At 42.0% G+C, this 23,543-nt stretch overlaps 1 protein-coding gene across 1 annotated transcript; it reads right to left on the bottom strand.

Moving 5' to 3' along the window:
- Window positions 1-116: 116 nt before the first annotated feature.
- Window positions 117-23,014, bottom strand: LOC129108177 (calcium-independent phospholipase A2-gamma-like). The gene is made up of 10 exons (XM_054619875.1): window positions 22,893-23,014; window positions 21,284-22,597; window positions 19,973-20,122; window positions 18,553-18,704; window positions 18,134-18,228; window positions 16,977-17,148; window positions 16,289-16,346; window positions 15,751-15,945; window positions 5,235-5,430; window positions 117-1,915 (listed from the first exon to the last, which is right to left on the bottom strand). Exons 2-10 carry the CDS (start codon window positions 22,526-22,528, stop codon window positions 1,647-1,649), a joined length of 2,532 nt encoding a protein of 843 aa, XP_054475850.1. The 5' UTR covers window positions 22,529-22,597; window positions 22,893-23,014; the 3' UTR covers window positions 117-1,646.
- Between the last annotated feature and the right edge of the window lie 529 nt (window positions 23,015-23,543).

Raw genomic sequence — 23,543 nt, 5'->3', positions numbered from 1 at the left:
CGTCTCCTCTCCCCGAGATCATCCACAAGCTGCGAGGAAAACAGCAGGTTTTCTCAGATCACAATCAGCTAATCTTCATATAATTAGGAGGCAAGATGCAGTGAGGTTCAGTGATTGGTTTTAATTACATACACTCTCAAACAGTCTTTACACATCATCAACAGAACAGTGGAATTACATTAATCTGGGTAAAAATCAGCATCCACTTCACCTCAGGTCCTCAGGGAGTGACCGACACACTGCCGTCTCTGTTTTACAGTACGTGACCAGGTTAGGCATGAATGTCTGAAGTGCATTTTTTTTTTTTTTTTTTTTTTTTTTTTTTTTAAGCTGAACATGTCATTAAAATCATTTAAGCCATGACAAATCAATCAAGCAGCAATTTGTTTTAAACCAGTCCCTAAGCTATGACCTGAGTGATTTTAAAGAAAGCGTCATAGTACAGGAGAGCGGGGTCTGACACACAGCACTTCAAAGGTTGAAAAGAAAAGCTCCCTGAAGAAAAGAGCAGGAAAAAATTGCATCGCCTGTGGGGAATCCATAAAAGCAAACACTCAAGCACGTAAGGATAAAAGCGTTTGAAACAAGTGAACGTAAAATACTCCTGAGGCTAAAACAACACATAAAAGTTACATCCTTATACCAGCGTGCCTCCATTTTATATTTATCTGCTATTCATATTTACTAATCATTACAAGTATTTTAGAAATAAATATTGAGGTAAATCTTTGCAACACACACTTCTTTAAAGTTTTCTGCTAGGTATGTACTTTTCTTTCTGTAAAATCTTAAATATAACATGCATTTACAAAGAACTCTACAATACTGTAATTCTTGAAGTGGGCCCCCATGTACCAATTATTACTATTATCAGTAGCTGCTTTGTTAAGAGGTGCACATTTGAGTCATTACATTTGATAATTAGTCCCCAAATAGATCCATTTACAAAAAATAAGAGGGATTTTTTTTTCTTCTTCTTAATACTTGATACAGTATTGGTGTTTTACAGTGTCACAGATTTGCAGCTCATCTTAACAAATACTGCATTTCAATAACACATATATCCCATCTAATCATTTCTGTGAGGATATATTAGCGGTCATAACATCTTTAAAAGGAAAAACAAGTGCTTAAATAGTGCTCACTTGGTAAAACAGTCCATTACTGGCTACTGTAGAACTTTACAGTGTTCTATCTTTTTTAAGGAAATATTTTTAACTGCTTTCTTGACAAAAGTTAGATGAGAAGATTGATACAATTCTCATCTTAACGTGCCATCAAACTTCTCGTCTAACTTTTGGCAAGAAAGCAAACAAGATTGTTTCCCAAATTGTTGAACTATTCCTTTAAGGATACAAGCCGCATTGGCTAGCTGACAGTGAAACCCCTATTTAGGGAGTTCCCAAACCCAAATGTCATTTGCCATATTTTCTTTTAATGCAACTGATTGCTACGTTGAGTGCTGCCAACCACAATGACAACCAGACACAATCAAAGTGTGAAGTCAGAGTGAGGAGGAAGGTAGTGTTTTTACATGTTGGACACATCACCTACTGCGTTTACAGGTTTTTTTTCAAAGCTACAGCTCAACGAGTCAACAACTATGACAGTGTTTCCATTTGAGGTAAATGTTGCCAGCGTTGGATTTACAGCTTGGAGGATTTAAAGTTATACATGTCAGCCCTGAGCCTGGCCCACTCCGTCATCTTCTGGACGGAGCTTTTCTCTCGGGTGAGGATGCGAGCGACTTTCTGCAGCTTCTCCTCGTTCCTCTCCAGGTAACGGATGCCGTCGGTCTGCAGCAGGTTCAGCTTCTCGTGGCGGTTCTCGTCCATGGTGATGTCCTCGCTCATGTAGGGGTTGAAGCGGAAATAAGTGTCGGGAGGGAGGAAGGCGTCGAGCATGGCGTGAACCTCTGGAGGGAGGAAGAGAGGTGAGGGTGAGGTCGCACGAAATAAACCGACATGACATTTTACATACAGACCAAAAAACATAAACACGCAATTAGCTTCCTAATAGTCTCAGCATGTTCAAACATTCAAATATTGTGTTAAGAGTGAGAAAGGCCGCACAAAGTGGAAACTGGCCTGTCAGAGCGGTGACAGCATTTCACGCGTTACAGAGCGAGCACTCAGGGCGTGAGAGTACGAGGTAACACCAAGTGAAAATGTCTAGCTTGTCTGTCACGGTTGTTTTCAAATGCTACGTCTGAGAGGTTTAAAATCAGCAACATGCAAATGCATATAAACAGACAGCGAGTAGCAATAACACAGAAAATATGCCTGAAGGATCCAGAAAGGTTGTTTCCGTCTGTGTTCCCACAGTAGTTCAGCAGTGCAGAAGTCCAGACGTGCATTTAATCAGAACTAGCTGCCTTTGAGGACGTGAACTGAAACTGTTTTTTTTCTTAAAAGGTTATATGGAGAGTGTTGTAGACTTACTTGTATTTTTTTATACCCAGTTATGTTCTGGATGCATCTTCACATTTGAAAGCTACACACTAAGAGAAAGTATATTTACAACCTTGAGATGAAGCAAGCCTTCTTGTTGAATAGATAAAATATGGTTCAAAAAGGTCCAATGTGTAAAGCTTGGCTAACATGCTCCAAACAAATAGGGGTCCGCATTTCACCTCTCTGACTGTGTCCATACAATAAAAATGTACAGTCATAAGTTATAAAATAAAAGCCAACTACTAACTAACAGGGCGAGAATATGCAAAAATTCAACTCAACAGCTGGAACTCTGTGAACCAGCTAAAATAGCAACGCTATCTTATAATGTCCACCCGTCAGCCATCTGTGTGCCTCTAACCAGAGGCTGTACGGTCCATGTACGCTTTGATACTATATTAATTGGACTCAATCCAAAGTGTCAGAAATGTGAAACTCCACTCGCACCTTTGTCTCGACCTCTCCGTTGCCGGGAGACCAACCCAGCCGGGAAGGGGAGAGCGTTCTGCACTTAGCAGCTCAGGGAGACGGACCCCAAGCCACGCAGCTGCAGAATCTCTAATTCAGCCAGCATAAACCCACAGCAGCGGGAGTCACAGCGGGCCGGTGGAGAGCTGGGTCTAACGTCAGCCACAGACCCCCTGGTGCTGGGGGGGGTTTGCACTGGCTGAATCCAAGCTAACTGCTAACTGGTGGCAAAAGGTCCCTGATCCTACTGTATCAGCTACCAGTGTGCAGCTCCAGACTTTTTAAAAACAGGTTTGGCACTCACTGTTAAAAAAATAAATCAGACCCAACCTAAAATATGTTTTTTCATTGGTGGATTAGCAATAATAACATCCAAGACTAGCCCACTGTTAACTCTATGGAGCAACTACGAAAGAATAAATGTGTACATCTGCAAGTCTAAACCGCAGATCCATCTTATGGAGAACCTAATTTGTGGCCTGCTAAACATGACTGAGTGAGTTTGTTAGTGAGAACAAGCCAGTTTCATCAGGAGCTGTTTACATCCCAAACCCCATTAGATCAGCCTCATCCGTCTACAACAACAACAACAACAACAAAGCGAGCTCTGCTGATTCACCTAAGACAAAGCGGGAGACTTGTGAACACCGAGGCAGGAGGGAAGCTTTTGAAAAAGAAAAGAAATATGCGATAAACACTCTTGCTAATCTGCGGTTTCTAAATAACAAAGCCTGTCGGATAGCTGGGGAGAGCTTAATCCCAAACACAGGAGGAACAAGTGAGGAAAAGCATCTAGGTCACCCACTGCACCGCCGCCGCCGCCGCAGCAACAGGGAAGGGGCCGAGCCAAATTTAGGCACAGCAGAGGTGCCCATGTCCAGAGGTGATAAGGAGACGGAAGAGGTTGCCACTACAGAGAGCCACAGTGGGACGCGTCCAGAACGAAGTCAACCTGCAGTGCAGTATTTTCTACACTGGTGACGTCGAAGTCTAAATCCCCTCCCCCCACAAATGTCACAGAAACAAAAAGCGAATAATTCATTCAAGTCTTCGTGCATTCTGATTATAGTTTGTATCAATTTAACCTTCATGTGTTGACATTAAACATGAAGATAACAACGTCAGCATTGCAAAAGCACTCCACATTTAGATGGAAAGCAACATCAGGTTGGCTCATCCCTGTTTGTGAGTTTCATGTTTCGCCCGTGTTCTTCTTTGTTGGTACAGCTTTTCTGTGGTTTGATTGTGATGTTGTGATTTTTGGGACATATCAGGTAGTGATTATACATTTAGGACAAAAATGATCAGACGTTTTTGGCACTGTGCCAGTGCATAAAAGAGAAAGAAAAGAGTGCCAGACTTTTTTTTTTTTTTTTTTTTTTTACCAGTTATTCAAAATCAACCATATGGAACACATTTTTTTTGATGTAGTGTTTATAATTGTTATTTGCCAGTGACCGGTTTGTGAGTCAAGACATCAGCATCCTGTCTGCGTGGGTTGCTGTGGTATGTAACTATGTAGCTATGCTGGTGACGCAGATTTCCAACACGGAAACATTCCCATCGAAGCAATTGTGCTGACAAGTCGCAGTGCAGAAGGCTGGTATTCGTTGTGCTTTTAGGGGGGAAGCATGTTCTCCAGGTTGTCCTCCATAGCGCTCTAAGTAGCAGCACAGATTATGCTCAGCACTTCCGCACCTTGAAATCCAACTTTCAGTAGAAAACAGGTTGCAGTCGTCTTTTCAAACCGCCTGAAAATGTGGTGTGTGACTAATTTGAGAAAGTCCCATTTATGTGTTTTTTTGACTTTGAAGACTTTCTATAATCTATTTTGATACTAACTGGATATGCCAGAAAAACGGATTTGGGCTGGTAATCTGAATAAGGCCTTAGTCTTTAGTATGGGTCGAGTTTTTAAAAAATGATGGATCATACACGTCCTATAACGCAACAGACAACATTTTTTATTAGACCCCTCTGCTTGGTAAACAGCCTTTCTATCATAAATGTTCATTCCAGATAGTCCTGAAGATTTTGTCAAGGTTATTTCCTCAGACTTCAGAAAGCTCCATTCAAATATTCAAAAGAAATCATCTTGGAGTATCCCTTTAAATAACATTAAGTTCGACATTTTTCAACATTATATTGCTTAACCTATTCTAAAAACATACATTACGTAATATTTTAAGCGAACAATAAAGTCAACCAAGTTGCAGTTGGTTTGAATGTGGTTTCCCATTCACAGTTCGACAAATCTGTGACTCTAAACTACATAATTACACTAAAAAAAAAACCACTACATAGGTCACTTACCCTCAGTGTCTGTGGCGCTGCTGATAACATTGGTGAGTTTGGCTTTGAGGCTCGTGTAGGTGGCGCTGTTCTTGCCGGAAGTTTCAAAGCGGCCCGTGCCGAGCGAGACCACACACTCCAGGGGCGTGTTGGGCCACAAACACTTACACTCGTGGATGGCCAGTGCTGTGGGGTTGTTAATCAGCAGACCTCCATCCTGTGCACAAAACAGAAGAGCCGCCGTGTTAAGAGAACTCATTTACACACCGTGAATGTTTTTCTTTTTTGTGCCAAGACCACAGTCAGCGAAACCAATTAATTGGCATTTGAAACCTCAAACTCTTTCATGGATTTCAACACTCAATAGATGACATTTTTTGAAGAACATCTGACGAAAACAAAAAGAACAGATCGATCTGCTTCTAAGTCTACAAAGCAAAGAGCTAAGTTGTTGTTGGTTTTTTGTTTTTTTTCACCCTCTTTCCTCACAGTTACATTCAGTCTGGCTTTGATATCGAACAACCGCCCAGGAGTGCTTTTGCTTTGGATCCATAGTCTACCCAAGGCAATAGAAATACGGGGGGGGGGGGTAACTGTAGAGGCTGTGGGGATTGTTGAATAGGGATGAGGCTGAGGGGCCGCGGGGTTGTAGGCTGGCAGCAGGATCAAACGCACGGGGGCCGGTCCTCATTAAAGAGGCCAGGCTGGGGGGTTGGGAGCCGCGGGGCCCCCAGGTGTCTAGGGACCCACTACGGGGGAAAGATTGCTTGTTTGTGTGACTGTGCGTATGTGCGTGTTTGATCGAGAGCCTCATGCCTGCTTAGAGTCAATGCATATAATAATGTGGGTACGTGTTTCTGACAGCATATGTCACATGGATTCAAACACAACGGGCCCTGGGGGACGACGAGGGGGAGGGAACATCCTCGCTCTCCAGCACACTTCAGTCGTGTCGCAGCCGAACAGCATATCTGTACAAATCTGTGGTCGCATCCGTTGTGATGGGGAGTTTGACGGCTGCCTACCAATGTTAAGGTCTTCAATCCAAATAACAGGGAAATAGAATTGCAATGGGAGTTGGTTATTGTAGTTAGACTGGGGGCAGACTGGAGCAAGTAATAGCTCCCATGAAAGAAGATGCTTCGTGAGTCACTTGTGGCTTTAAATAAAGTAGTTCTCTATAAAAATCTTTGAGATGCTTTGAAAAATTACAGGGAATTTAGAGCAAGCTAATAAAGAGAAACAAACCAGCATTACATGAGAGTCAAATACGAGTAAAAGTCTAAAGACTCACACCTACACGCAGGTGTAAGGGCAATGCTAAGATACTGATGTTTAAAGCTACCATGTTCACCATGTCACACTGACGTAAAGTAAAGTTGAGGCTGATGGGATTGTCTTTAAATTGGCAGGAACTTAAACCAAAGATCTGAACTGGAGCTGCAACAATTAGTAAATCAACAAACTATTTTATAGTCAACTGATCAGTTTGAGTAGTTTTTAAGAAAGCATGCCGAAACAAAACATTTGACTGGGAATGTATTATGGGCATTTTTGACGATTTTCTGACATTTTATAGACAAACAACATAACAATTAATCTAGAAAATAATCGACAGATTAATCAATAATGAAATGAATTTGTTCCAGCTATACAGTAGACTAGATGATGGCACCAGATGAAGGGTTAATGAATAACAAAAGTCATTACAATTCATCTTGAGGAGATCATGAATGTCTGTAACAAGTTGTGTGACAATTTCCTAGATGTTGAGATATGTCAATAAATAAATGAAAAAGCACCATGAATTTCTGTACAAAATTTCACGACAATGCATCTAATACTAGTTCAGACATTTCAATAAAAATAAAAACAAGTCAATCTTGTGGTGGCACCAAGGGAAATTCGGGAGGATTACCAAAAGGATTATGATTCATCCTCTGGGCACCATGAATGACAAAATAATTTATATTTTAGTCTGAGCTGTGAACATTGCTGACATGGCTAAAAATGAGGAAAGAAATCACATAGGCACATCTCTCCAATCCCTCTGAGTCACACTGTCTGATAGAATAATGTTCTATCATCTGCAAGAAGTAATATTTTACGATAATTAACTATCTGAATAATTTAAAACCTCATAGTTAGTTATAAAGAGAATTGTCCTATGTGAGCCAGAGCCTTTAGAGGGCACCCATCCCACCGGCTCAGATGGAAGTCACACAAAGAGGGTTTCACTGTCCCACAAAGCATTGAGGAAATGCTGAGGCAGCCGTTTGTCCAAAGCACGCCGTTATGCACCAGTAGGGAATCTGGCAGACCAAGAAATGAACACAGAAAAGGGAGAAAAATGGCTGGTTTGGATTTGCTCCTAATGGAGAGACTTAGAGGGACTTTTGCTGTGGAGAGCACCAGACGAACCCAGCTGGAAACAAAACAACGAAGCAGTTTTCTTATCACTCACACCGCTGTGAGAGGCTCCATTTTCTAAACTCAGTGGCAATTATGGCAGCGGTCTGAGACCAGTCACGGGTTCTTTGTGCCGATAGCTTGGGGCAAGTTTCACAAGCACAGTGGCCGGCCTCGAACACAGAACCAAGGCATGTAACATTAGAAGCCAACTGCACAATGCTCCTGTGAGCTGGGAGTTGAATGCTATAACTTGTCTCCATTTCAGTGCACCTGCTTGGGCAATTCAAAGCATAGTTGAGGCCTGTAAGGGAAAATTCGATTTTTTTGTGATGAATCTTTGTGGTGCCACTGGAAGACGGTAGGTAGGGTTTTATCTGTGTGTGGGCGCTCATAACTTTTCTGGAAGAATCAATAATTTAGAAGATAATTTGCATCCGTCATCTCCCTCCACAGCTGTCATGAACAAACAAGCCTGCTTGAGGAAATATGGTGTCAGGCTCGATATACACTGCAAACCGTTTGGCAGACGCTGAATCTGCAGTGGTAGAGCCGGCGCGTCTTTTTAAAGCTACTTTTCACTGAAATAGCCACACTTGGCACACTGCCACATTCTCACACAAGGGATTCCAGAGGCCAGGGCATATTTGGACGAGGACTTAAAAAACAATGATCTACTTAGGACTAACTGCAAATGAGCTTTGCATACAAAATGGCCAAAAACAAGCTGTCAGTCAAACACGCAGCATGACGCAAGGCAAAGGTCACTTCCATTTATGTGGATTTAAAGCCGTAATGCTGCTCAAACTGACAATGACTTGATCTCACTGTGAGAAAAAGTGCCATGTATCATTGGATGAATGTCGTCAGGAGGGCACAACCCTGTCAGTCAAGACCAATGTGAAAAAGGTTTAACCTCAGTCTGAAAGGGAACAGAATTTTGAAGTTATGAGTTTGAATAATTCCTTCCTGTAAGGCTTTATGATTTCCTTTTGACAGCGTTCCTCGATTCCGGCAGAGTCTGTTTGTTGATGCTCCAGAGGATCACAGCTCCTCTGGCCTCGCCTTTGCCCTTGCCCTTCAGGGTCTAACGGCTGACTCACAAATCAGCTCCTCATTTCCCCCGTAGCTCAAATAAATCCACTTTTCAATTAATTAGGGCTCCTACACCTTCAGGATCATGTTTTCCCTTCTTCCTATGGCCAATTAAACCGAAATAAGGCTTTTAAAAAGAAACCGTTCTTGCAGCGTATTCTGAAATAAACCTTCTGAGATGATATGAGCCGTGTAAATGAACAAAATGAAGACGAGCACGATTTACAGGTCCCTTTGCTTTTGCCGTTTGAAATTCCTCAGCTGTCATTAACTTTTGGGGGGGGGGCTTATCTTCATTGTGCCAGTTAAAGCTGTCTTGGAGAGTGATTTGAATAGGAAAGAGGTGCTATCGTCAGGATCAGTAAAAGTCATTTCACGCGCCAGTGTGTGTCAGCTCCCATTAGCAGGGACAGCAAACTTCCTCCTCTTCATTCAGCCTGTGCGCCTCGGTATCTCTCTCTCTCTCTCTCTCTCTCTGCCTCTCAAACCCGTGGGTGAGCCTCAATGGCGTCTTGTGCGAGGGGTCATTACGAGCCGCCACAACACAGAGCAGAACAGAGGGCTAGCTCAAATCTAAATGAGGTGAGCCTTTCGACATACATCTGGTGTAGCATTCACATCATAGCCTCAATGAGCAGCTGGAGTCATTAGTCCTTCTTCTTTGGCTCATCTGACAGGGCTGGACTGAGGGTCACCGAGCTCTGTCATGATTTATCATGAGGCTCTGCCAGTGAGGCTCCCTTCTTTCAAATGATTAATTAGGGAAGCGTTACATAAGTCGTGGACATCTGATTATGCCTGGGACAATAACCAGACTGTTATTGTCCCAGGCATAACAGTCTGGTAATGAGGGTGCTATGTAAAAAAAAAAAAAAAAAAAAAAAGACAAACACTTGCATGCTCTCAATACTTAGCACAAATCTAACAAATCAATCCAAGCTGTTAAAAGCACCATAAAAGCAAGCTTTCTCCGTTACTCTCTATGCAATCAACAAAATAAATCTGCTCATCGAGTTATTTTAATTGCCTGAATGGCATCCAATCCACACAAAGGCCACCATTGTCAATCAGGATGAGGATGAGAATGACAACATGGTCAGTGTGTTGAGTGCCACTCTTAAAAGTTCAAGTCAGAGGTCTTCATGCCTTATTATGCGATTACGCCGACCAGTTCTCCTCTGTGCCTTTTATGCTTTATGGGCCCCCAGAGGGTCACACCGAGGCTGTCAATAGAGGAGAGACACATCTCTCTGTGTGTGTGTGTGTGTGTGTGTGTGTGTGTGTGTGTGTGTGTGTGTGTGTGTGTGTGTGTGTGTGTGTGTGTGTGTGTGTGTGTGTGTGTGCCAACCTTGCCCCAGGCAGGCTAAGAAATGAAGATCTACTGTTCACGGTTACCTTTTCCCACACATTCGGTGAATACGTGACCACACATGTGCAGAAGGAATTGAAACAATGAATCATCGCCGCCGACTGTGGCCATTCAGAGGAAACTGTGACAATTCCTGCAGTGATATAAATGGCTGCAGAACACCATTGCATGAATTTACCCAGTCTAGGTTCCCTTGAGGCTTTACGTATATATTTGACAACTTCATATTCGACGGCATAATTTTTCTGTCCGTCATCTAATAAGCAATTTAAAGCTCATTTCCCTGCTGTACACAGGAGATGCGAGTGAAGACACACACACACAAACACACACACACTTGCATACCAATACATTGAGATGCACGGTTCAAAGCTGTGATTTATTCCAAAGAATCTGTGGGCCACTGCAGTGAGAAGTGTGTTGCACTGTGAGAAGACAAGGTGGTTAGAGACGGGGGGGGGGGATTCAGGAAAGGATTTCACACAGCAGTCAGTCAGGATAATCAGTGGACTGACCTAATCCCCAAAACAAGTGTGGCAGTGTAATCAAGTGTTTGTGCATGAGTGAAAACACATGAATACAACAGAACAAAAAAAAATGAGCCAGCCAGTGGAGGAAACAAAAGGTAAAATGATAATGAGAGAATCCGTGTGTGTGTGTGTGTGTGTGTGTGTGTGTGTGTGTGTGTGTGTGTGTGTGTGTGTGTGTGTGTGTGTGTGTGTGTGTGTGTGTGTGTGTGTGTTTATACTCAAGGGACAAAGATCCAGAGTCTGCCTGGGAGGAGGAAGCTGTCTGCACAAGGGCTCAAAAGTCTGAGCTCCATCCTCTGACAGCCTCCAGGCCGAGCTCTGGGAGCTTAACACGGGAGGAGAGGACCGGGGATGAGGAAGTGGATTTATGCTCTTTGTCGCCTCCCTGAATCCACCACCTCTCCTCCTCATCTGAGAAGCACAGCGGTGCTGAGAATGCAATTTATGACTAATAAATCCACCTGCATTGGCCTTTACGAGGGAAAAGAGAGAGAACAGAAAAAGGTGATCCGAAAGGTTGTGGTTTTTTTGAACTGCACTTAATTATGTGAGGCCATATGCCACTTTCTCCAGAATCATAACAGTCTTATTTCCTTAACCAAATCTGCCACGTTTAATGACGTTCTTAGACTCACTTATGTCTCATTCCCTCCGTCATCTATTAGCAACAAGAAATATGGAACTGCTGATGTGACCTGCTCACATTCAGGCTGTGTGAAGTCTTTCTGCTGAGCGTCGTGCCACGTTAGGCCTCTCAAGATCTCACACTGAGGGTGGTGGTCGACTGATCCCATGCCTCCCATCAAATGCTGGCAGAGGTGGGTACAAAACATGCTTCCATTCCTCCTCATCGCCTCAGGAGACGCCATGGCAACTAGGCGGAAAAAAACTGGGCCCTCCTCGTCATTCCTCGCATGCCCTGGCGTCCATTGTGAAACGTCTGAAGTTTTCTACTTCTGTGTTCTTCGGAGCAGAGATAACAGAGAGCTTTAATGTGGAACCACCCTCCCTTCATCTCCCCCATTTTTCCCACTCTTTCCCCCCCTTGTTCCCCTTCACTAAGGCGCCCTCTGCATGGCTATGGTAGCAACTGTGAGGCTTTGATAACGCCACGGTTTGCTCGGCTTCAAAAGGTCTTGCTCCAAGTTACAATTTCCCCCTGTGTTACCGTTCTGAGTCTAAATTTCTAGCTCCGTCACATTTCAATTTGCAAAAATCACAAAAACAGCAACAAACAATCACAACTTTCTTGAAACGCTGCTTGAGAATTCCGGCATTCGTTCAGCACATGGCACAGCGACGTAGCTGCTCTCACCGAACAAGAGGGTGATTGTTCAGTGTCTGAATTAAGTGGAAAACTCTGTGGGCGTTTGTGGAAAAGAGCGATATGACTCGCTCTAGGGAATCCTGACATCACACAGACAGCTATGCTCATGACTGGTTTCAGTGGCTCAAGTAGCCAATAAATAAAGTCACAAGGCTGGGTGGCATTTCGCAGCCGGCGAGGTTAACGTGGAAAGCTGACAGCAGTGAGAAAGTGCCTATTAGAAGGAATTTATTAGAAATGCTGTTCTTTGGCTTTCTCCTTGAGTACACTGTCCAATTATGTTTAACAACTCATTAAAATGACATTGTGAAAGAGGCATTTGACACTTTTTTTTTTTGTGTGGCTGTCCAATCAGTGCTGGTGATAAATGTAGGCGATATGAAGATATATGAAGATGAAGCATTAATTTGCTCATTGCATGCCATATTGATCCAGAAAGCAGAGTTCTCCTGCTACAAAATCTGTAGCACTTCCTGCATACAGCTTCATCATTTGACATGACAGTGACACAGTCGGTGGTAAGAAAGAACTAATGCTACTACTTCAGCGCCTGTGCTCTAAATAAAGTAAAAAACAAAACAAACGGACTTTCTTTCTCTTTGCTTGTATGCAATTTGTTTTGTTTCCATCAGTGAAAAAGGGCATCCCAAAACATGAGTAGAGAGGATGTTCTACATTCTATCATTCGATACATTCTATCTGGTTTTGGTTGACTCGGACAATCGGCCATATTTGTTCAAGCCAGAATAAACGGCCGAAGAAATGCAGCTGCGGCTGAGAGGAAATGACCTGCAGGGATCCTCCAGAGCCTGAGCTACCGAGGGGAAAAACACAGACTGCTGGTGCCTTTGCTCAGATTGCCCTCCGATGCCAACAGAAAATGAATTATTCTGCTGCAATAAATGTCAGCGAGCACAGTTTTTGCAGGATGCCGTCGCCGTTGTCAATCCGGAGAGTGTGTGCGCGTTTCTATGCATGAAAGTTTTACTCCTTGCACTGACAGAGGTGTGCGTGAGACTTCAGGATCCAGAAGATTGACTAGAAAACACAACCAAGACGCTTTCTGATTTGCTTTAATGGATTAAATCTACCACATACAATACAAGGTGCTAAATTTTGCCCTTTCATTCTTGTTTGAATTATGGTTTGCTTCATCACTGGAAACTGAAACAAGTCAAAATGAATATTTTAAAACCAGCATCTCTTCATAAATTCATAAATCTGATTTTGCCGAGGTTAGCAACTAGATAGAAACATATCATCCGCCGTGGTGAACCCTTCAATTTTTTACAGACTGCCTGTTGTTGAAATTCAAACACATGCATTAATATAAAGCAGCGAACTGAACTTTTTTCAATATGTAGAGGTTGATACCCCAATAATCATATTCTGGTGTTCAAATCTCTTTGGAATAGCTAAGCACAGCAAAACAAATGCTGTTCCAAAGATAAAAAGGGATAGAAAGTGGAACAAATGAGCAAAAGCACAAATCATGCAGGAATTGCTAGTCAAGGCAAAAACACCTCCTTAAAAATGTTCTCTCAAGAGAAAAACAGAAGAATTTGAATTTCATTCAGTTTTTACATTAGGAAGGACAAAAATGACCAAGGAAAGAAATTAAACTATAATATAAATATAACATAAAAACAACAGATTTCCCATGACATGTCTTAATTATATTTAACTAATGATGGTGTTAAATCTTTGTACAGTAAGAGGTGTCCTGCTGGCAACTAACAAGAGTTTGGAATAACTGTCATTTGTCTTAATTGTCTGTCTTTTCATTCTAACGAGGCAGATGTGGGATTCAGTTGTGTGTGTGATGAATGGACTAATGTATGCAGCATCTCAGAGTAGGCTGAGATCTGCTAGACAGCAAGCTGAGGAAATCTCCCACCACAGGTGGGTTTTCATCAACCAGTCTCTTTCATTCTCTGCCCCTGAACTTCCCCAGTCACCTACACAACTAACAACGCTTCCAATTAAGAGTGTGGGAGCATGCCGACACGGGATATTGCCTTTGATGCAAACACATGCTCATTCACGTGTGCTGCGTCTACGTTGAATTCCTCTGTCTCCCCCCATCTGTGTTTTGAATGTCGATTCAAGGAGATATTGAAATGTGGATGTGACAGGTCAAACTCTGGCTACGTCGACTGAATACTCAAACAGAAGGGAACCAACATGACTTGCATCTATGTTTTTCTGTTTGTTTGGTTTTTTTATCCTCCGTTTAACTTCTGTTTTGCACAAAATACAATTTCTAAGATTCTACTCTGCCTCTACTCAAGTGGTTTGTTGTTACTGACTAAGCCCTTACTGAAAAGGTAAAGGCAAAGAGAGGAGCCATACGTATTGATTAGTAAAACGGTGGAGTGGAGTAGTGGTTTGTTATGTCACGGATGGCTAATGCGTACCCGTTCAGTGGAGATGGATTTAAGTGCGTCTCACTGCGACTCACTCTCCTGTTAAGATGTAACTGAATGGAAATAAACACAGACAGGAAGGAAATTGAGTTCCTCCCTCTCTCTTGCTGTGCGGAGGATTTTTCTCATTAGGCTCCTCAAAAATCCTTCACTCTCCGCCATCAACACTGACTGTACATGCATTTAAATCCAGCAACCCGACAATAAGCACTGGATTATTGTAGCAGAGGACTGCGGTTAAATTAAAGTCACTACGTGTGTAAATGTGTGGTGCGAATGTGAAGCGGAGTGGGAAAGAGAGCACGAGTACAAAAAAAAAAAAAAAAGCCTTCACAGGTACAATGAGAGTTAAATATCACAATATGTCATTGTCAAGCGAAGGCCGTCAAGCTGTGTGCACAGTGGTGGACTGAGGAGTTGTTTGTACATTCTTTGCATGCATCATAGCCAAACAGTTTGGAGTATTAAAATGTTATACAATAGAAAAATATGCGTTTTTCCCAATAGATAGCCCCTGACTAAGTTCAATTAATTGGACTGGAAAAAGTGACCTTACGTCGGGGTTGAGGGCAGCCAAAGAAGATCATGATATATACACACAAGGGTACTTTAGTTACTTGACTACTTACTATGTAATTTATGACCCTTGTCATAAAAAAGAAATGCCCAGATATGGCTCACATCTACTTAAAATCAAATCCAGTTGGAAAATTGTGTTAAATAATCATAATAAAGACATGTATCCCAGAGACACCTATTTTGCATATGGACTAGAATCAATAAACTTGTGTTTTTGACAAAATGAAACGAAACAAAAGGACATGGCAGAAATTGATTTTGAGACCATTTGAAACAAGGAATTTAAAATAAAGTAGTAAAAAAATAAAAGCTTGGAGACACATAAGATGGTTCAATATAGTTAACATCCCAAAATAGAGATCAAAATCCGAATAGAGCAGATGTTGTATTGAGCCTTAAATGTTTGCATGCAATATTTGTATGCATGTCTTGGATTGACCTCTTGTAATGTGCCGGTTTGGGTAAAGGACAAAAAAAAATAAAAAAATAAAAAAAATCCTAAAAGACAACATTAAATATTCATCACCTGCTGTCACTCTGCCACATGTTTTCTTGGAATTTAAGCTTATGTAACAGTTGTGCTCATGACAATCCTCCTTGATAAAAGCATCAGCTAAAAGCTTAAAATCTAAATGTAGAAATTAAATCCACTGCCATGACGTCCTATCATGTTCCCTCTTCTGTAACCAACAGCGACAGGAGATAACTCTGAGATAAAATGTATGATTTAATCATTAGGTTCATCATGACCAGTGCCCCCCCCTTTTCCCACTGCCATGTTACTGTTGTGTTTAGGACTGACCTGGTGGAGATCGTTTCCCAACGTGAACTCCTGGAAGTACCCAGGTGCGGCTGACGTGGCACGGATGGCCTGCCAGAGCTGGTGGTGGGAACCCCCCAGGTAGTGAGAGCGCACCCCGGGCAGCAGGTTGTAGTTCCTGAACACATAAGCCTTGAGAGGAATGCCGCGGTTCACCACGGTGCTCACCGCTGCCACCTACAGGTAGAGGAAATAACATGCAACGTGACTTCTCCATTATGAGGCAGTATTATACAAACAGAAAATGCAAGCATCGTATCAAGACCGACATTCTGACAGACCAGTTTAATATCATCTCTGTACTGTGAGCCTCACAGGAGTCTGCTGACATAGGAATTCCTGCATGCCTCTTTACCCACAGTGTCCTATATAGCTTTAGAGTGTATTGTCCTTCCGCTTGTCATTGCAGAGATAGAGATAGGAGCTTTTTTTGTAATATCCCATCAAGGTGAGCCAAAAGCTCACTGGTCAGTGCCAGAAGAAAACAAAAGAATGTTTGAGTCCATCTTCTAAAGCTCACCTTGGGGCATTCAGGGTTTCTTGTAGTTTCCACCAGGAGCTGAGAGCCCATTCTCTCTCTGTGAAGGGGAAGATAGGGTTATGTTATTTTTTGGCATTGTGAATTTTGGACAGTAGCATGACTTGTTAAAGATTTTTTTTTTGTAATAATATTGTGATTGCCATAGTTATTTTTAAAAAGGGCCATTATACTGCTCTTAGGGTTTTAAGGGCATTTACAGCTATCTATGAATACTCAATATGACTGCAAACAATATTTGAGCATGCAGTGATGGTTTTGATTCTTCAATATAATTTAAAAAAAAAATTCCAACCAGCCAATGTTTTACAGTTATTTCCAAATGTTATAAAACTTTCCATATTGGGTGAATTTTGAAATTTGCTTGAGTTAGTTATCCATCACAGTGAATACCATGTCTGCCTACCCATAATACCTTAATGTTGCCATGGCAATGTAGTACAGACTATGCAAATAATCTGCAGTTTAAATGCATTATCACACAATGTTTCCTTTGACAAAATCAAAGAGCAGGCGTGATGTTCCCTTTGATGGATTTCCTAATTTTAGTAAGGTCCTTCCAAATCACTGTGTGTTTACTTTTACTTTCCGTTTTTCCACTTCCAAGGCCTTTTAACATGCAAAATAACAAAGCGTTAGCACCGACTCCATAAATGACAAAGGAACTGACTTGAGGATGTTCTCCCAGGGTTCGCTGTCGTAGAAAGCATGGTTCCAGCCCATCTTTACGGTCCCAACAATGACGTTCTGCTTGAAGACATCGGAACCCAACTTCCGGTAAAGATCGTCGCACTCGTTCAGTGGGATTTGGAACACACCTAGCATGAACCCTAAGATAGCACCTGGGGGAAAAACACGAGCAATCATTCACAGCGGGAAAGTGACTGAGAAGGACATGTTAATGAACCACACAACAGCATGCTTTTGTAATCAGGAAGTACAAGAGCTTCACTAACTGCAACAAGGTAATAAAACATGCAAACAGGGAATGTACAGTTCGCTGTCGTTACTCTCAAGGCCTGAAGTTGATGCACGCCAATTACCTGTAGGATTATTTATTCAGACTAACACTTCCCTTGATAATCCATTTAAAAGGTAGTGCATGGAATAACAATGGCTATTACACACCAAGCAAATACTTCTAAACTACTTCCTCTCCATGACTAAAGATCCCTGAAAGCATAACCAATCCACAACAGAACTATGAGCTATGAGGGCAGAGATGGGGTGTACCCGAATAATGTAGGTGATCAAACTCGCCAGATGTGGCCCAGATGGGTTTTAAATGTGTGAACATCATTCGATCTAGCAGACAGATTACGTTAGGCTCTGAAAACATTCACGAAATGTGAAAATTAAGTGCATCCACCTGTTGTGGATTAAGACTGAGAGAACTGATCGGAACTGGGGACAAACAGAAAACTTCTGGTAGTAATTAAAGACCACAGTGCTCTGCAAATACTTTTTCAATCTGCTGTGAAATGAAAACAACCAAGCGGCAGGTTCGAGGATGATCCACAGCACCCCCTTGTGGGGATTTTGCATACAGGTGAAAAAAAAAAAAAATGTAATCCACCTAACAATTCCTAAAAACCAAATGAGGCGATGCAATTTCATGACGAACATAATGTCATGAGCTATTTAAAAATGTGAAGCAGCTTTACTGTGGCGTAACTTGAGTACAGTGGTGTTGGTGATTAAATTGAGGTCAAAACAAGAGCAGAGCAACAAATGGGTCAGTATGAGATCAGAGCTGCCAATCCCACCTAAAATGTTGCACTCTGCTCAAATAATCCCGACGAGAAGTAGGGCAGTAGGACAACGCACCTGTGCTGACACCACAAATATAATCAAACAGTTTGTAAATGGGTTTTCCGGTCAGGGCCTCCAGCTTGTGTAACGTCTGAAGAGCAACAAGTCCCCTGAAAGTACAAAGTCAGACACAGACCAAATGAATAAGATGACAACCACAGCACACAAACTGTCTCAAAGGGACAGCTGATTGATCTCCCACTGTCATAAACAAGACAGAAAAGGAAATAAATCTTTATCCATTTAACTGAATGTTTCTCAGGAGTACATTTACTTGATTGACACTGTAAATAGAAGTAGTAGAATAGCTTTTCTAAACACGGCCTTGACTTCAACAAATGCTATTTAGTTCCACTGGGAAAAGATTTGACGTCAGAGACTCGTATCTTACGGAAAAATAAAGGGAAAAAAAAACAGCAGAGGTGAACTCGTACCTTAACCCTCCTCCATCTACGGTCAGGATCCGTATGCCCCGGCCTTTCACAGGTTTATTGTAGCCCACCAGAGCGAGGGCTTCTCTGACTGCTGCCCTCAGGCCCGGATCACTGGCTTGTTTCAGACGCAGCAGGCAAGGGATGACCTGCTCCTGATGAACACATAAACACGCCGCGACACTCAGACGTGGAAATGAAAAACACAGTCAGTCACAGATGAATAACCGTTCCCAACACCTGTAAAAGTGGCCTTGGTTTGAAAGGTTAGCGCTGAATGAGTTCCTAACACCTTCACAGATAAGGCGGAGACATTAATAAATGCTGCCGTATGTTGTCCGCATGTACGGTAGTTGCCGAGCTCTGACATTAAAACAGAGAGCAACATGTAACCTGTTGCCACAGCTGACAAACTGACATTTGCCTGGCATGGGAGAATTCCCAGACACAAGCAGAAGGCCATTATCTACATTATTTATACGCTGCGGCTGTTTAAGAATTCATGCCAAACATAACGCGATTATGTATGCGTAAAAACATGCTGCTGTAAACATCGTCATTGTCTAAGGTTTCTTTCACCTCTAATAACAGCCTATGAATATGTTGGCATTGAGTTCGTCGATACATATGCATATCTGGGCCTTTGGTTGGACAATAATCTAAATTTTAAGCATCACATTTGAACCCGAACGAAGAATTTCAAGTTCATGCCGGGTTTCCTGTATAGATTAAAGTCATGTTCCTCTCCATCCTCGTGTAAACATCTGGCCTATCCCAGTCTCAGCTAGACTTTGGTGATACCATGAAAAGATTTGCTAACTACTTTGGCCATACTTGACACATGCTGCTTTAAAATATATTTTAAACTAAGGTTGGTCGGACGGTTTTCACTTGCCATGAGCAGGATGCACATGGTATATCTTAATGTACAAGGCTATCTCATGCAGCCTACTTATGTATATATGTGTTAAGTTTGTACTTGTACAAAATACCTAAAATATTATGCCAAATAATTGTGTGGGATTTAAGAGGCTTCCCGTGCGGGATGAGTTATTCGTTATTCATTCTTAGATAATGAATAACGATTTTTTCATGTCTTGTTGCCTTCTTGCCTATATGTATCATTCACTTTCTGTGTCTATTGAACCTCTTCTGTAGATGCATGGACTTGTTTTTACTCTACAATGTATTGTTTTGTTTTTGTTTTATTGCATGTATTAAATTGCCGTGCTCTCAACATTTATCTTTGCTACGATTGGCCTTGGCACGGTTGTCATCACAAAAGCCTTTTTTCCTCAATGGCCTTTATCTGGTTGTATTAAGGTGAAACAAAAAAAATATAATAAAGATCATGAGCTAGTGCCAAACATAAGAGTTGATGCTTTTGACATGCTGAGCAGCATCAGACACATTCCTTACTCACCTTGACTGCAACACCACTGGTCTCTGGAAACTCCAGGAGATGGTAGTTGAGGTCCTCCACCCTGTTGATGTAGACCCTTACATCTGAAGCCCTGTGGAGAGCCTGAACCAGACCCCGAGTTCGATTGTCCACACTCAACCTGGCAATGATCTGGAGGCAAAAAAAAAAAAAAAAAAAAAAAAAAAAAGGTGCTACCAATTAGGTCCAGCATATTATGGCTCATTTAGAAAGGTCAGTCTGAAGAAGAAAATATGCTCGAAACATCCCTTGTGGATGTGCTAATGATTTGCATTTAAAAGGGAGCTACTGTGTGTTGACCTTTATTTATAATTTCATTTAAAAAGGTGACTCGTTTTATATTAATAATATGACACTGTAATGAATGTTGTCATTATAGTTTCATTTCTTTCTTATGTGACCTCATGGACCAAGATAAGAGGCAATCAGTGAACACATTAATAAATGTTCCACACATCACTTAACTACAATCACAAATATGTGTGGCAGTAAGTTGATGACAAACAACGCTTGTTTTACTTCCATAGGTCAGAACACAACATTTAACTTTTAAGGTCTACTCAAGGATGAAACAATCCTGTCAAATATTTTTATTTTTTTGTACCTTATTTCATATTGTAATTAACACATGAATGTATCCATGATCTATGTCGGGTGATACCAGTAGGGACGTCTTAAGAAAAGGCCCTGAAATTGAGCCTAATGGTCACCAGGGTGGTTAGATCATGAGCAGATTCATGACAAATCTGCCAATCACTAACTCAGAAATCATTTCAAAATACTGTCAACCAACATGTACCTTTTCAGTCAATTTTAACAATATTTTATTACTTTGATGGAAGGGATTTCATGTCTGCTCCTTTGGTTTAAGTGTAACAATATGAACTGGACAAAAACCCACCAGTATATCACATTAATGATTGATCTACTATATGTATCAGCCAAAATCTGTGTTCTGCTATTTCAAACAAAACATATTATAAGTTCATTTTACAAATACTGAATCCTACCTTGACATTAACTGAATGTCAGTTGTGTTAATCTTCACAACATCACAGCATCAGGCTTGGCCTATAGAGGACACACCCCCCACTAGGGGGTTATTTTTGAATAATATATTTTAAGATTCCGAGAACTCAGGCAGCACGTCTGCACACTACACCACCCTTAGACATATAGAGTAGCAAGAGCTCTGGTCGATGTCTGGACTGCAGGCAGCCTGCTATAATATATTAACCAGATACTCAGAGCTATCTGATGTTGGGATTATGCTTCACTTTAACATAGACCCACCTTCTCTCTTTGAAGTAGTAGTTTTTTGGCCTTCTCCTCTGCAGTCTTCTGCTCCTTACTAATTTTGGCCTCCATCTGTTTGACTGGTGCAACCACAGACTTATTTTCCTCCACAGTAGCACTTTTGGACTCTACTGTCCTAAACCTTGGGACCAGGGGAGCAATGTAGCTTCCTACAAAGGCTTGTACAGTGGGAGCTGAGTAGGACAGGTAGTGTCCTAAACCCTTCTTCGTGGAAGGTGGGGTAACTGGAGCAGCAGAGGCTGTTTTACCAGGAACTGGCATGAGGTCACTAGTTTGTGGACCCTGAGAGGAGGCAGAGGAGGAGTAAACATTGTCCCCTTTCTTGTCGTTTGTACTGCTGCCAAAGTAGGAGTTGATGTGATGGGACAGATAGTTGTAAGTCTCATCCAGGCTCACTGAAAATGTACTGGGATGGAAAAGTGCTGTGGTTTGTTCGGAAGTTGTGCTCTTGCTCTCAGAATCGCTCGGTGAAGGTTTAAGCTCCTCTTGTTTCCTGGCAGAACCGGCTTTGACAGTGGGAACAACACGTCTCAGCCTTTTCTCCTTAAGTTCACCCACAGTCAGAATTGTTGCAGGGACAGTCGCTTGGGTAGGGTTGTGAGAATGTGTGGCTGTAGTGGCATTTGCATCAGAGGTAGCAGCAGACGTAGGAATAGAAGGTCTGGTAGAAGACGAGTTAGATACAGGTTTAGGTGGAGTAGACGTAGAAGAGGGTGCAGCTTTCGTGAGAGCAGGAGTAGGTGTGACAAGACTCTCCTCAGCTTTTGGGGCCGACTCAACACTTGTCTCCGCCTTTTTCCAACCTTTCAAAGCATTAGGCTTGAGTTTGGCGATTTTGGAGAGAAGTTCTGTGTGTGTCCCACTCACAGCTTTAGAGACTGTGTCCAGTGTGTTCCTGACCCGCGACATTTGTTGGCTCAGACCGGCAGACCACCGGGACGCTGAAGTGTTCAAGTACAAGGTGCTGGTGTGGAGTCCAAGCCTTTGTCTAGCCTGGTTAGCTTTACAGATCCATCCCTTTCGCCCAGTGACCCGAAGGTGATGGATGTGCCTCCAGCTGAGATAGCCAACCTTGTAGCAATAGGGTGGTTGTACATGGACCCTGCAGGGAGAGGTACCAGACCAGGGAGGTGATGCTGCAGACTTGCGGGCATGTGTCTGGCTCAGATGAAATGATCTGCTTAACTTGACCCAGGTTTTTGGAGCACATTTATGACTCATTCTTCCAGGTCACATAGAGTTTGAGACATCCACATCAATTATAGGTCTTTGCTCTTCCTTTTCATTAACCTGGTGGAAAACAATAAAAAAGAAGGATGAATGGATGAATGAATGGATGAATGAAAGAGAAACAAATGATTCAAATGTGGTTGAGGTGGAATAAAACTACTAAAAAATGGCCTCTGAGAATTGCTTTTTCCTTCAGTTGTAAAATATCCTTGTAAAATGATCCAAAAACAGCTGTTATCTGACGTCACTCACCATAACAAGCTTAAAACATCAGCAGCTACCTATGCTAGCTGTTAGCTTCACTATCGCAGCTAGCTAACTCATAAGGGCAACACAAAAACATAACAACACATACCTGTATACGTCACCGTATCATATATAGGCCAGAAATCCTATTTATATTCCCAAACCTTCGTTCTCGTTACCTCAAAAGTATAACAACGTAAGTTATGGCAACACACGAACACTCTGTCTGACGAGAACATCCAGAATGACGTCAAATGAAAAACAATAGTCACGTGACACGCTACGTGCTCTGCAATTGGATGGCTATCGCTCGGCCCCTTACATGGAGTGTGCTGATTGGTTGCGGAAGTTCTCAGTTTACTGTAGCAGAGGACGCCCGAATTTTCCCGGGTAGGGCATCGGGATGGGCGGAGTCGGAATCAATCATTAGAAATGAGGCCCCCACTCTTCTACGTATCGCGCGGTGACCAAATGGAGCGCTACGCAGACTTTTTTTGAAAATGTGGTGGAAATGTGTTACAAAGTTACAGTAGCAGTCAAAAGTTTGGACACACCTTCTCATTCAACTAAGATAAGATAAGATAAGATAAAATAATTCTTTATTAGTCCCGCAGCGGGGAAATTTACAGGATTACAGCAGCATAGAGGAGCAAACAAGAGACATAGTAAAAAACAAGATCAAAAATAAGTATTATAAATAAGCAATAAACAAAACAGTAAAAAACAGTAAAGAATCCACAGTAACTGAAATATTATATAT

The sequence above is a fragment of the Anoplopoma fimbria genome, chromosome 19 (assembly GCF_027596085.1).
Source record: "Anoplopoma fimbria isolate UVic2021 breed Golden Eagle Sablefish chromosome 19, Afim_UVic_2022, whole genome shotgun sequence".
NCBI classification, from domain to species: domain Eukaryota; kingdom Metazoa; phylum Chordata; class Actinopteri; order Perciformes; family Anoplopomatidae; genus Anoplopoma; species Anoplopoma fimbria.
The sequence above is the reverse complement of the archived record's forward strand: the minus strand, read 5'-3'. Positions and strand labels throughout refer to the sequence as shown.